This window comes from Atractosteus spatula, chromosome 1 (genome assembly GCF_055471065.1).
Source record: "Atractosteus spatula isolate fAtrSpa1 chromosome 1, fAtrSpa1.hap1, whole genome shotgun sequence".
NCBI classification, from domain to species: domain Eukaryota; kingdom Metazoa; phylum Chordata; class Actinopteri; order Semionotiformes; family Lepisosteidae; genus Atractosteus; species Atractosteus spatula.
In genome coordinates this window covers 59,031,199-59,043,672 of record NC_142706.1, presented here as the reverse complement: position 1 = coordinate 59,043,672, position 12,474 = coordinate 59,031,199, and the positions used below count along the sequence as shown (strand labels likewise).

General features: G+C 50.5%; 1 protein-coding gene across 2 annotated transcripts in view; it reads right to left on the bottom strand.

The window, feature by feature from the left end:
• itgb7 (integrin, beta 7) overlaps positions 1 to 12,474 on the bottom strand; it is a 29,652-nt gene that overhangs the window by 3,615 nt on the left and 13,563 nt on the right. The window contains exons 5-13 of one of the 2 annotated variants that reach the window (XM_088913038.1): positions 12,193 to 12,363; positions 8,308 to 8,549; positions 7,222 to 7,380; positions 6,587 to 6,682; positions 5,513 to 5,602; positions 3,372 to 3,512; positions 1,271 to 1,464; positions 588 to 817; positions 261 to 480 (exon numbers count right to left, since the gene is read on the bottom strand). In XM_088913038.1, coding sequence (XP_088769164.1) covers positions 261 to 480; positions 588 to 817; positions 1,271 to 1,464; positions 3,372 to 3,512; positions 5,513 to 5,602; positions 6,587 to 6,682; positions 7,222 to 7,380; positions 8,308 to 8,549; positions 12,193 to 12,363 — 1,543 coding nt within the window. The remainder of the gene's footprint in view (positions 1 to 260; positions 481 to 587; positions 818 to 1,270; positions 1,465 to 3,371; positions 3,513 to 5,512; positions 5,603 to 6,586; positions 6,683 to 7,221; positions 7,381 to 8,307; positions 8,550 to 12,192; positions 12,364 to 12,474) is intronic. The other variant, XM_088913047.1, reaches the window with a different exon arrangement.

The following is a 12,474-nucleotide window of genomic DNA, read 5'->3' as shown; positions in this document are numbered from 1 at the left end:
ATGTTGCTCAACCTGTTTGGGGACCGTGTGGATACGCAATTGGTATTTCTAAACATGAAGGAACCTGCCATTGTCTCTCGTTTTACTTAAATGAATTCTCTACTCTGCCAAAACGAAAGCCCTTGCAGACTCTTAGGGTTATGTTATTAAAAAGAGCAGGACTACTCAGGGACTGGTTCAGGAATTGCATGCTCTCTCCAATGCGGTCCTCAGAGACACAGCAGTGCCTGTGCACACAAGCAGAGGGCACGGGCACTCACTTGAACTTTTCGCAGTCGTCCTTGCAGTTATGGCAGCCGGTGCAGAGCTGGCCGTAGTAGCCCTCCTTGCACCTGCAGCGGTTGCACTCACACACCCCGTTCCCGCTACAGAGCTCGCCGCTACCCCCCCCGCAGGCGTCCGTGGCCGTGGAGCACTCGCAGGCCGTGCCATTGAAGCCGAGCTTACACCTGCACTTCCCACACTCACATTGCCCGTTGCCTGCAAGGAGAGAGAGAGAGAGAAGTTAGGGACACCAGTGGGCGCATGTTAAAGGCTGAGACGAGCCCGTCCTGGCTGGAAATGAGAAACGGACCCCGGGCACTCACCCCCGCAGATCTTGTTGTTGTGCCGGTCGCAGCTGGCGTCGTCACACTGGCAGTACTGGCCATGCAGGCTGTTGCCGTGGCACATGCACTGGCCGCACATGCAGTCCCCCCTGCCGCTGCATGGCGCGGAGGTGTTGGTGGCGCGGCAGGACACGTCCAGGCCCTCTGTGCTGTCCCCCGGCTGCTTGCTCTCGCACTCACACTGCCGGCCCACGCGCCCCCTGGAGCAGCTGCAGAGGAAGGAAGCAGCAGAAAGGTCACATCCCCCCATAAAGCTCCTGCCCTGGGCCAGGTAACTCTCAGCAGCACCCGGAAATCAACCTCTAAAGAACGTCACAGTACTACCTAGAGTATCCACGGAAACACAATCATCCAGACTCCTCTGCACGCACACACAGAAACCCCTGACTGTCACTGCAATCCCAGTCCCAAACATTCGAGCAGCTATACCTCCTTGCAGCCCGATCATGTCTAGATCTCAGAAACTAACCAGGGTTAGGCCTGTCGTGACCTTTGGACCTGTGCTGCTGCCCTTGCTGGGAGTTTTTCAGACCGTCTAGGTTTCCAATACTGTAAAAGGCTTAAATGAGCTTTAACTGCTTCAATGAGATGCTTCAACGATTTAAAATCAAAAGGGGAGCAGGTACATGTGCCTGCCAGCAGAGGGCGAGGGCGAGACGTGCCTGCAGGCTCCACACTCCAGCGTGCCGTTGCCCATGCTGCAGTAGGCGGCGGCTGGCTGGTGGTCCTTGCAGTCGCAGTGGCACAGCGTCTCCACGGTGACGTACAGCTCCTCGTTGATGCCCTGCGGCTTGATGACAAACGTCTGCGGCTGGTCCAGGCAGGCGGTGCTGTTGACGGTCACCGTGAAACTGATCTGGGAGAGAGGGAGGGAAACTGCACTTCACCGCCCCATCCGTTTAAAAAGCCGGCAGAAGCAGACCCTCCGTGTGTTCCCCTCTTCGAGGACTGATTAAGGCAGGAGGGCAAGCTGTGAACTAAACAGACTGACATTAGGGAGATCGGTGACTCCAGGGCTAGGACTAGGCAGGACTTCAGTCAGGAAGTACGTCTTCACACACAGGATATTAGGGGTCTCAAACAAACTGCCCAGCCATGTCATACAAACCGCTGAGGACCCCTCAGATTGAACGAACACTCCATCCCAGCTTTTCCCGTTCGAGCTCCTTCCCTCAGGCGGGAGGTTAAAATGTATCAAATCCTGAACAGAGCAGCTCCTGAAGAGCACCTTGACTGAGGCTATTCTGTGTTTTAACTCAACACTAATATAAAAGTATGTATCGGTCATTTTGCACACGGACTTCATGATATTGCAGGCAGGTAGGGTAGTACTCTGCACTAGAATGAGTGGATTTCTATCTTCACTGGAATGTAGCACTGGAATTGTATTTTGTCCATGATATGTGTATGTTACTCATGCTTTTTTTATCTCTGTTATTTAGTGCACGCCACGAAAAACTCCTGACAACTCAAAAGGGTTGGTCTGGCAATAAAGTTGACTTTGACTTTTTTAATGAGCTGATCGTGAATATTAGTATGACTGGCTAAGCCTGTAGGCTTGTATGAATAAAAGCATTAACATGGGAGTTTGTGATTTCATACTGAAACAGGATTGTACACACACTTGTACTCCTGTCTTTGCAGGGACTTCCCATCGACCCCCATTTTGATTTACTGTTCCCAACTCCACCAATGGTGAAAACCGACCTAAAGCATAGAGACTGGGCACTTTCAGATAAAAAGACTAATTGGTTTACAGAGACATCCCCACGGTGTCAAAAAGGAGTTATCTTGAGGGGGGCATGTTCTCAAAGTTTGCATATTTGTATCATTTTGTTACACTTTGTCCGTGATTCCACTCTTTTCAAGCTTCTGTTGAATTACAATCCTTCTGCTGAATTACAAACTGAGCTGACATTCAAACTAAATTACAGACTAAATATAATCATATTTGTTAATAACAAATTCAGTTTTGTAATTCAACTCTAACTCAGTTGGTAATTTTTAAAAACATTACAAGGTGGGGACAACGTGATGATGCTAATAAGGATCCTTCCTAATTTACTTCCCTGACTAACCCATTCTGCCCCTCCTTCCCTGTCCCCACCCCTCCATCTCAGCTCTGCTCCTCCCTTTCCTTGTCCCCGCCCCCTATTCCAGCTCTGCCCCGCCCCTTCCCTGTCTCCACCCCCTGTCCCAACTCTGCCTCTCCTTCCCTGTCCCCTCCCCCATCCCAGCTCTGCTCCTCCCTTTCCCTGTCCCTGCCCCCACATCCAGCTCTGCTCCGCCCTTTCCCTGTCCCTGCCCCCACATCCAGCTCTGCTCCGCCCTTTCCCTGTCTCTACCCCCTGTCCCAGCTCTGCCTCTCCTTCCCTGTCCCCTCCCCCATCCCAGCTCTGCTCCTCCCTTTCCCTGTCCCTGCCCCCACATCCAGCTCTGCTCCGCCCTTTCCCTGTCCCTGCCCCCACATCCAGCTCTGCTCCGCCCTTTCCCTGTCTCCACCCCCCGTCCCAGCTCTGCCCCTCCTTCCCTGTCCCCAACCCCCATCCCAGTTCTGCTCCTCCCTGCCCTGTCCCCAATATTCCCTTTCCCAGCTTTGCCCTTCCCTTCCCTGTCCCAGGTCTGCTCTACGCAACCATCCTGCACCCCACTGAACCCAACCTTGCGGTTCTGCCCTGCCCATCCCCATATTCCTTATCCTCCTCTTCCCAGCTCTACACTCCCTGTTGCACTGTGTGCCTCCCCGCCCGCAGCGCCCCCTACCGCCTGATTGATCTTGACGTTGGTGCACTCAGCCCTCCTCTGCCCACGGGCGGTGGAGCCGTCCCCGCAGTGCGAGTCGTAGGTGATGTCCAGGCCCTGGGGCAGCTGCTGGTGTTCCAGGTAGATGGTGGAGGAGAGGTTCTGTGGGGGGACAGGGGTACCGCTCTTGTGAAACAAGGCCCGAGCTCAAGAGTGGAGAGTAAGAGTGAGGGCATTTAGGACTGAGCTCAGGAAGCACTTCTTCCAGCACAAAAGGGAACAAGCCGCCCAGTCATGCTCTTAAATCAGATTCCCAGAAAACTTTAAGAAATGGGTGGATGAGATCTTCAGATCTCAGAATCTGTCTGAGACGTGTGCAGAATTCTACCACCTTCTCAGAAGATCTTACTATTAAAGATTCAGTGGACTTTCTTACAGGAAAGCTCCCTAACAGGGAGTTATGGAGCACAGTATGAAGAGGCTTAGGGCTTCCCCAAAAAAAATACTAAGCCCTTAGTTACCTCATGCTGTGCATCTAGAGGTTTTAGATTATCTAAAGGCTCTCTATTACTCTAAAGGCTCATTAGCTCTAATAACTGCATTAATCTCTTTAGCTCAACCAGCTGCGTAAAGACTGGTCTTCACACAACTAATTTTGAAGAAAACAAAATGGTCAGTTTGAAATTCCTTAAGGTTGCTCCTTTACTTTAATATGGTGGGACAACACTTAATGCACATCCAGCTGTTCTGTGCAATCTCATATCCAGAGCCAGCCATGAGGGAGAGAGAGACACAAGACTTCATGTGCTCATGGGCCAGTAACAAGGTAGGATCCTAGCTGTCTCCCTCATGGGAATCAACCCCAGGCAGACAAATTATAGTTACCAATCCCACCTCGTGTGTCTTTACATTGCGAGAACATGTAGACTTTGACAGAAGCCGGAGGCCAGGCTCGAATCCAAGCAGGCTGAGCCATACATAACAGCAATCAGTGTTATTAGCCCCCCATGAGCTCTTCTGCGTGTTAAATCCCAGTTACTGCAGAAGCCGCGAATGTAACGAACAGTTCTTTCCGGACCCTATGCGGACGACACAGTCCGACGGAGTGGGGGAACACTAGGGAAACGTCATGCAGGAATACGGGGCTGAAGACAGGGGGGCGTGTCCAAGGTGCGCTGGTGCACGGGGGAAGGTGTGGCCGAGGCGAACAATCCGAGAGAGTAGTCCTTAGGGATAATCCAAAACGCAAGGGTAAGTCCAAAACCAGAAGATCCATCAGAAGAAAGATTAAAAACCACGAAGGCCGGGTCGGAACCGGCGGACGGGGAACAGGAACGGGAACAGAGGTTAAAACCTTAACGGGACCAGGCGCTTCCAGGTCCCGGACTCGCACGATATGGAAATCAGATGCAGAGCCCGGATGAGCGTCAGCGCCTGGCTTTTAAGGTGGGCTGGGAATGGGGAACAGGTGCAGAGAATAAAGTCTTAGTGAAAGGGCTGGAGCACCCTTAAGGAGGGGGGACTATAGTCGTGACAGTACGCCCCTCCTTTTCAGGGCGGCTCCGAAGCCCTAAGAAAAAAAAAGGGGAGAAAAAAAAAAACTGATGGAATCCAGGCTGCCAGGGTGCCGTCCGCGGGGTCCAGGTGTTGGCTCTGCATTCTGTAACGAACAGTTCTTTCCGGACCCTATGCGGACGACACAGTCCGACGGAGTGGGGGAACACTAGGGAAACGTCATGCAGGAATACGGGGCTGAAGACAGGGGGGCGTGTCCAAGGTGCGCTGGTGCACGGGGGAAGGTGTGGCCGAGGCGAACAATCCGAGAGAGTAGTCCTTAGGGATAATCCAAAACGCAAGGGTAAGTCCAAAACCAGAAGATCCATCAGAAGAAAGATTAAAAACCACGAAGGCCGGGTCGGAACCGGCGGACGGGGAACAGGAACGGGAACAGAGGTTAAAACCTTAACGGGACCAGGCGCTTCCAGGTCCCGGACTCGCACGATATGGAAATCAGATGCAGAGCCCGGATGAGCGTCAGCGCCTGGCTTTTAAGGTGGGCTGGGAATGGGGAACAGGTGCAGAGAATAAAGTCTTAGTGAAAGGGCTGGAGCACCCTTAAGGAGGGGGGACTATAGTCGTGACAGCGAAGGGAGCCCACTCACATTATAGGCATCGGATATCAGCTGCACAACGTTGCTGGAGTCATCTTTCAACTCTCCCACCACAGACTGAGGAATCAGCTTATGGAGGGCCTGGAAAACAACACACTCCAGTGTTACCCCCATCCATCCCTTCCACCTTGACTACCCCCCTTCGATCGTTACCCCTCGTCTCTTCCCCTTCCCTAGGTCTGCTCTCTACTCAGATTGCACCTGAGTGGCTGTATGCTTTCATAAAGGTCTACTGTGTACAGGTGGCTCTTAACCTTTTTGCCAGTGTGACTTTCTTTGGATGAGTGCATTACCCCCCATTCAAGAAAAACATATTGCCATGTCAATTAAATCTAAAATCATAGTGGGAAAAAAACTAGTCACTCAATGAGATGGTGGTGCTTGCAGAGAGGCAGAGAGGACTAAAAGGTGGGATTTGTTGGGCTGAAGTAAAGATGCAAATCATCTCTGACCCTGAGATGGGCTCTGTATGATAGCTCTGAAAAGCCCGACTCACAAAGATATGGGAGACTTTTTTCAAGGCCCTGTTACTCAGGCCTTGGTATTTGCCTTGCACTGAGATCCAGAAGTCAGCCAGTGGGCTCTCTGTGAACACCTGCTTCAGAGCCAAGTCTGTCATGAGATCAATCAATGATTTTCCATATTCACTTATCTTGTGTCAGCTGTCTCTGAATATGGATTTCTGATCCATGTGTAGTTTTACTCTGTTTAATGACCGATTTATTTACACTATTCACATGACCCCTCTAAGACCATGATGCGACTCCCAGGTTAAGAACAGCTGATTTATACATTATACTTCTTTCACACAGCCCTTTATTTCAAATCATTTTGTGTTCACTATCTATTCTACTCTTTATGTTCCTCCGTAATCACATCACATCATTTTCAATGATCATATACTCTTATTGCAGCCCTTTGTTACCTCTCATTTATTGCTCTGTTACAACTCCACCCCTTATTACTACAGCTCCTTTGTAATGATGTTACAAAGTGCAATTATACATAACTCCAATTACAAGTCCTTTACCCAGTCTGATCGTTTCCACAGACCCAGTCACCCACCTTGTAGATAGGAACGCTCTTGTCATTGACGGCGAAGATGAGCTGGATGTTGTTGGCTGCAAGGACCTGAGAGAGGTGACCCACAGAGGGGTAGTCCTGACAGACAGATAGACAGCGGTGAGAAGGACAGAGAGACAGACAGCAGAGAGAAGGAGAGAGACAGACAGTGATGTGAAGGAGAGAGACAGACAGACAGCAGTGTGAAGCAGAGAGAGACAGACAGACAGCAGAGAGAAGGAGAGAGAGAGACAGACAGTGATGTGAAGGAGAGAGACAGACAGACAGCAGTGTGAAGCAGAGAGACAGACAGCAGTGTGAAGGAGAGAGAGACAGACAGCAGTGTGAAGCAGAGAGAGACAGACAGACAGCAGTGTGAAGGACAGAGACAGACAGACAGCAGTGAGAAGGAGAGAGACAGATGGTGATGTGAAGGAGAGAGACAGACAGACAGCAGTGTGAAGCAGAGAGAGAGACAGACAGCAGTGTGAAGGACAGAGACAGACAGACAGCAGTGAGAAGGAGAGAGACAGATGTTGATGTGAAGGAGAGAGAGCGACAGCAGTGTGAAGCAGAGAGAGAGACAGACAGCAGTGTGAAGTTGAGAGAGAGACAGACAGACAACCCGGCACGCTCACATATTCTGTGCTCTTCTCGTACAACCCCTCGCTGTTCAGGTGGCAGAGGCCATCGTTAGGGAAATAGATCCCAGCCAGCTTCCCGTCTCCTGCTGTGTGGAAGGTGTCGTCGGAAGTGTAGACCAGGATTCGGGTAACATTCTTCCAGCCAATTTGTTCCTATAAAAAATAACAGTTATGACTTTATGTTGCAGAATTACAGCCCCTTGGGAAGTTCCTGCGTTTTGACCCGGCAGCACATCAAAACCACCATGTAAACCTGGTGGCTGTTTCCCATGTGTGAAATAGTGCTGTACAAGTGAGACAGCTCTGTGTGAATAGTCACAGCTCTTTACCAGATCACACTAATGGGGACAACTCAAACAGGCACATTATACCCATTTCCTATATTGTTTACATACCGAACATAAAATACACTACATATAGTGTAACTCTGTGCGTTCCACGTCACTTCAATTACAAGCAGGCCATGACGGGAGACAGTACTGTAAGTGATGAGCACGGAGCTGCGTCAGTATGAGTAGGCTGCAAAGAAACAGGTAAAGGTTTATTCCATGCAGGTGCCCGAAGAAGGCTCCACGGCCAAACGTCGAAATTTCTTTTCCATTCAGCATGGAATAAACCTTTTATCTGTTCCTTTGCCGTACTGCAAGTGACAGAGATACGGGGGATAACTTTATTATAGAGACAATTCCACAGGAAAGAGCCAGTAGAGATTATGGTATGCAGCAAAGTGCCTTCCCAGATTTTGGTAGATAGTGCTGTAAGAGACAGCTATATCAGGGACTGTGCCATAAGAAAATGTTACAGTATATTAGGACCCTGCTATAAGAGAATATGCTATAGTACTACAACACACATACACCAAGGGCAAGAGCTCTGTAAGAAATAGTGCTTAGAGATATCTCATGCCATAGGGCACAGTGCAAACAGGCACAGCTCCACAGGGACTACTGCTAAAGAGCAATGCAGAAAAGGGGATAGCTCTATAGTGGACACTGCTACAGCCGAGATGGCGCTGTAACAGAAGGTGCGCTGTAGAGGACAGGAGTCCGGTGCCGCAGGAGAGCTGGCGCCTGCCCCCACCTGACACACAGCGGCTTGCATCAGAGCGTCCAGGCCAGCCTCGGGGGGGTCCAGGTTGCCCGAGATGTTCTGGGTGCTGACTTTCTTCTCGAACTCCTTGGCGTTGTCCGTGAGCGGCAGCACGTTGCGGAAGCTGAAGGCCGGCTGGCAGGTGTCCATGCGGGTCGGGCACGGGTTGCGCAGCTTGGACTTCACCGTGCTCACATAGGGCATCGCCACCTTGTCCACGAAACAGCCGAACCCTGGAAAGACACCGGCGGGGAAGTAAGCCCCCGCAGCGGGAAGGGGGGGCGAGAGGTGGGGTGTGAAGGCACAGGAGCCCTTCTCGGTGTGATCGCGCTGACGGGTGAAGACATCGGTGTGCTTTTTACAGAATGGACAAGCGCTGCTGGGGGGGTTTCACCGTGCAGTCAGAAGGTATACGAAGACGCTCGAGTAGGTAGGTGCGTCAGCATGCACAGGCTGCAAAGAACAGGTGTGTGCATCTGAAGAAGGCTCCACACACCTGAAGAAGGCTTTTTTTTACCTTTCAGCATGGAATGAACCTTCACCTGTTCCTTAACAAGGCTAGAAGGCATTCACCATCCGATCCTACCTCACAGATCTTTTGCACCTTACATCGGAACATTTCCTACATCGGGAACGTGAAAACAGACAGAAAAGAGATTGTGTGGCCATGTGGTCCGTTATGATCACTTGGTCCAGTTTAAGATGGATGAATGGGATTGGCCGGGCTGTCAAACCAAACCTGCATGTCCGCGGGAGACAGGAGGAAAGTGGAGGACTCGGCAAAAGCCCAACGGACAAGCACCCCAGAGCTGAAAACCCAGGACAATGGGGCTCTTAGGTGAAAATGCACTATGGTCAATGGGGTGATTTTGCAAAAACAAATCAAAACCTGCTAAGATTGAGGATTAACCTCAAAGACCCTTCTTCTGAGAGAATTTTTATCCAAGGTACTAAGTAGACCAGTAGGTGGCGCTATTACCGCTGGAGGAAAACGTCCAAACCATTGTGTTGCAAGAACTGCCATCCTTGGATGAGACAGTAAACTGAGATCCCGACTGCTTGGTCATGGCATCTGGTTATTGTTCATAAGTAGTAGTAATCCCAGCATCTTGTCCGAATTCCACTTTGGGCTACAATCTGTCATCACTGGGGTCCCCCCTTCAATTCTCCAAGTGCAAGTTCTCACTCATCCCTCTCTCTATCCACCACCCCTGATCCCCCCGCTGTGCAGTGGGGCTGCAGGTGCAGAACAGCTGCGGTGTGTCACCCAGGTGGGTCCATCCATTTCCTTCTTCTAATTCAGGGCCGCGGGGGAGCTGGAGCCTATCCCAGCAAGCAACAGGCCCAAGACAGGGTACACCCTGGACAGGACACCAGTCCATCACAGGGCACACACAGACATAGACACAGACACACACACTCATACCAGGCCCAACTTTCCCTGAAGCCAAACCACACAGATAGCACCCCGGGTCCAGAACTCAAGCCAGGGTCCTAGTGCAGCTAGACAGCAAAGCTGTGAGAGTAAAAGCAATTATAGGTTCATCACTGCTGTATAGAGGGATGAAAAGGGGCGGGGCAAGGCAGAGCAGTGGCACTGTGGTTAAGGATCTGTGCCTGTGGCTGGAAGGTTGCCGGTTCATATCTCGCAGTCGGCAGAGGAATCCTACTCTGTTTGGCCCCTGAGCAAGGCCCTTAACCCCAACTGCTCCAGGGGCGCGGTTTAAATGGCTGACCCTGCACTCTGACCCCAAGCTTCTCTCTCTCTGTCTGTGTGTCTCATGGAGAGCAAGCTGGGGTATGTGAAAAGACAAATTCCTAATACAAGAAATTGTATATGGCCAATAAAGTGATCTTATCTTATCTAAGCACATGACTTCTCACATCTTCCCATGTTTGGGAAAGTCTGCCAAGACTGTAATGAAAGAAGGACTTTTAAGATGCTTTATCTACAGCTGCAGATCAACTCCTCGTGACATTAAGCCCAGCGGAACTTCCCCTCTCAGCTCAAATTACTGTAGCTGAAACAAGGCATTGCATGCAAGACGGAGAAATACCACAGCCAGACCGTCCCTCATGGCCACAATCTGACAGTCACTGGAGGCTTTTTATGTACCAAAGACACATTGGACTCCTCCCTTTAGCAAAAGCAGAGCAGTAACTGAAAACAAGCTAGTTCCGACCACAAAAGAGCAGAAGAGATACAGAGATATTAAAATAGCACATGTGTGTGTTAGTAGATATAGGCATATCAGTCAATTAATTTATACAGCACTCTAGATTTCCAACAAAGACTATAGTCTTTAATGAACCTGGAGTTTGTAATGGGTGCACTGTATCATGTCATGTACTGTAGCTAGAAGCACTATGCACAGAGGGTAACTATATATAGTGCACTACAGTGCCTGGGGGTGGGAGGGGGTGTATTCTGGGTAGAGAATATGCAGTAGTGGAGAATACTGTGCTATATCACTGAAAGAACTGCTGTATGTCCCTTCTCTGAACGTGCACCTCTGTTACTAAGGTAAAAACAGATCAAGACTTACTGTTACAGTCACTAAAGGAAACCTTAATGAAAATAAGTAAACTATGTGCTTATAAACAGAACCTGGTGTAACCTCCTTTTGTAACTTCTCACGCAGGTGGGTTTGTTTTATTGGGAAGCGAGTTACTTTCAAAATAAAGCTGTTGTCACGGATGTCGGAAGGGACGAACCGTGGAATGGCAGGAGAGCGATAAAGACCCTATGCGTAGCGGCGAGACGGGGGTTTGCCCGGGCTCAGCTGTTCAGGAAATGCCCTCAGGCCATGGACAGGAGCGACCTGGTGCTAGGCGGGTCTCAGGACATCCGAACCTCAATGCTGAGCGAGGAGCAGAGCAGAAACAGGAAGTAAATAGCCTACACAACAAGACACACCAGAAATACATGAATAATCACAGGGAACTAGGAACAGGACAGAAGTAGAGCACCCTCTAGGTGTACTGGGCGTGACAGCTGTAATGATCTGAGGTAAGCTTCATGGGAAAACTGACTGAACTTATTAATGCTGTGTCATCACATTGAAAATTAAATAGACAGGAATTAGCTGTGTGTAGGCAGTCTTACTCTGACCACAATCACTGAGAGTTTAACATCTTTAAAAGTGGAGCCCCCTGAACTACAGGACATTGTCCTCCATTTGAATGTGAATTTCCTCAAAAACAAAACACAGTGCAGGATTTGAACAGGCCCGGTACTAGGGTGATGTTGGGGGGGGGGCTCTACTCTACAGGTTGACACTGGAGAGGGGGGGGCCATCTGCCCTCAGGGCAGAAGTGGGGAATCTACCCTTTGGGGGGTCACTGGGGGAGTCATTGAGGGGGTCCCATCTACCCTACAGGGTGACACTAGAGGACGGTGCATCTACCCTACATGGCATGGTAACAGTATGGGGGCTCATCTACATTTCAGGGTGACACTGAGGTGGGCATCTACTCTTTGGTTACACTGGGAGGGGCATGTACCTTACAGGGTGACACTGGGGGGGAGGCATCTGACCTGCAGGGGGACTCTTTGACACTGGGAGGGCCCATCTACCCTATAGGGTGACACTCCTTAGCATTTCCACCCCACAACACAGCAAACTACATGTGGAAAGGGGTGAGCCTCCTCAAAGATCAGCACTGCGGTAAAAGCAAAGCAAAGCAAAGTGCCAGAAAAAAAGCAGACCAAAAATACGACCAAGAGAAACCTGGCGAAGCACAATAACTGTACCGTATCGCCATGACTGAAAAACATATGGCCTGAAAAAGTCATGCCCTCTAGAGCAAGCAGGGCAAGCTCTCCGACATGGTGGTACTGTGTCCCACGGCAAACGGAAGAGGCAGGGCGCTCACCGATCCTCACGGAGTTGGTGACCTTCTGGAGCGTGCTGAGGATCTCCTGGCCCAGCTTCTTGATGTTCTCCAAGTCGTCCTTCATGGAGTAGGACAGGTCCATGAGGTAGTAGAGGTCAATGGGGTAGCCCTCCGCGCGCTTGAAGTTCACCGTGAAGCTGTGGGGCTCCCCTGCAGGGAGGAGGGATGATCTGGTGAGCACTCACAGCCCAGGGCAGCAGCGCTATTCAGGCTCGGGCTCTACTGCCGTTTTGCGAAAATACATGGCGTAAAGCTGTACTA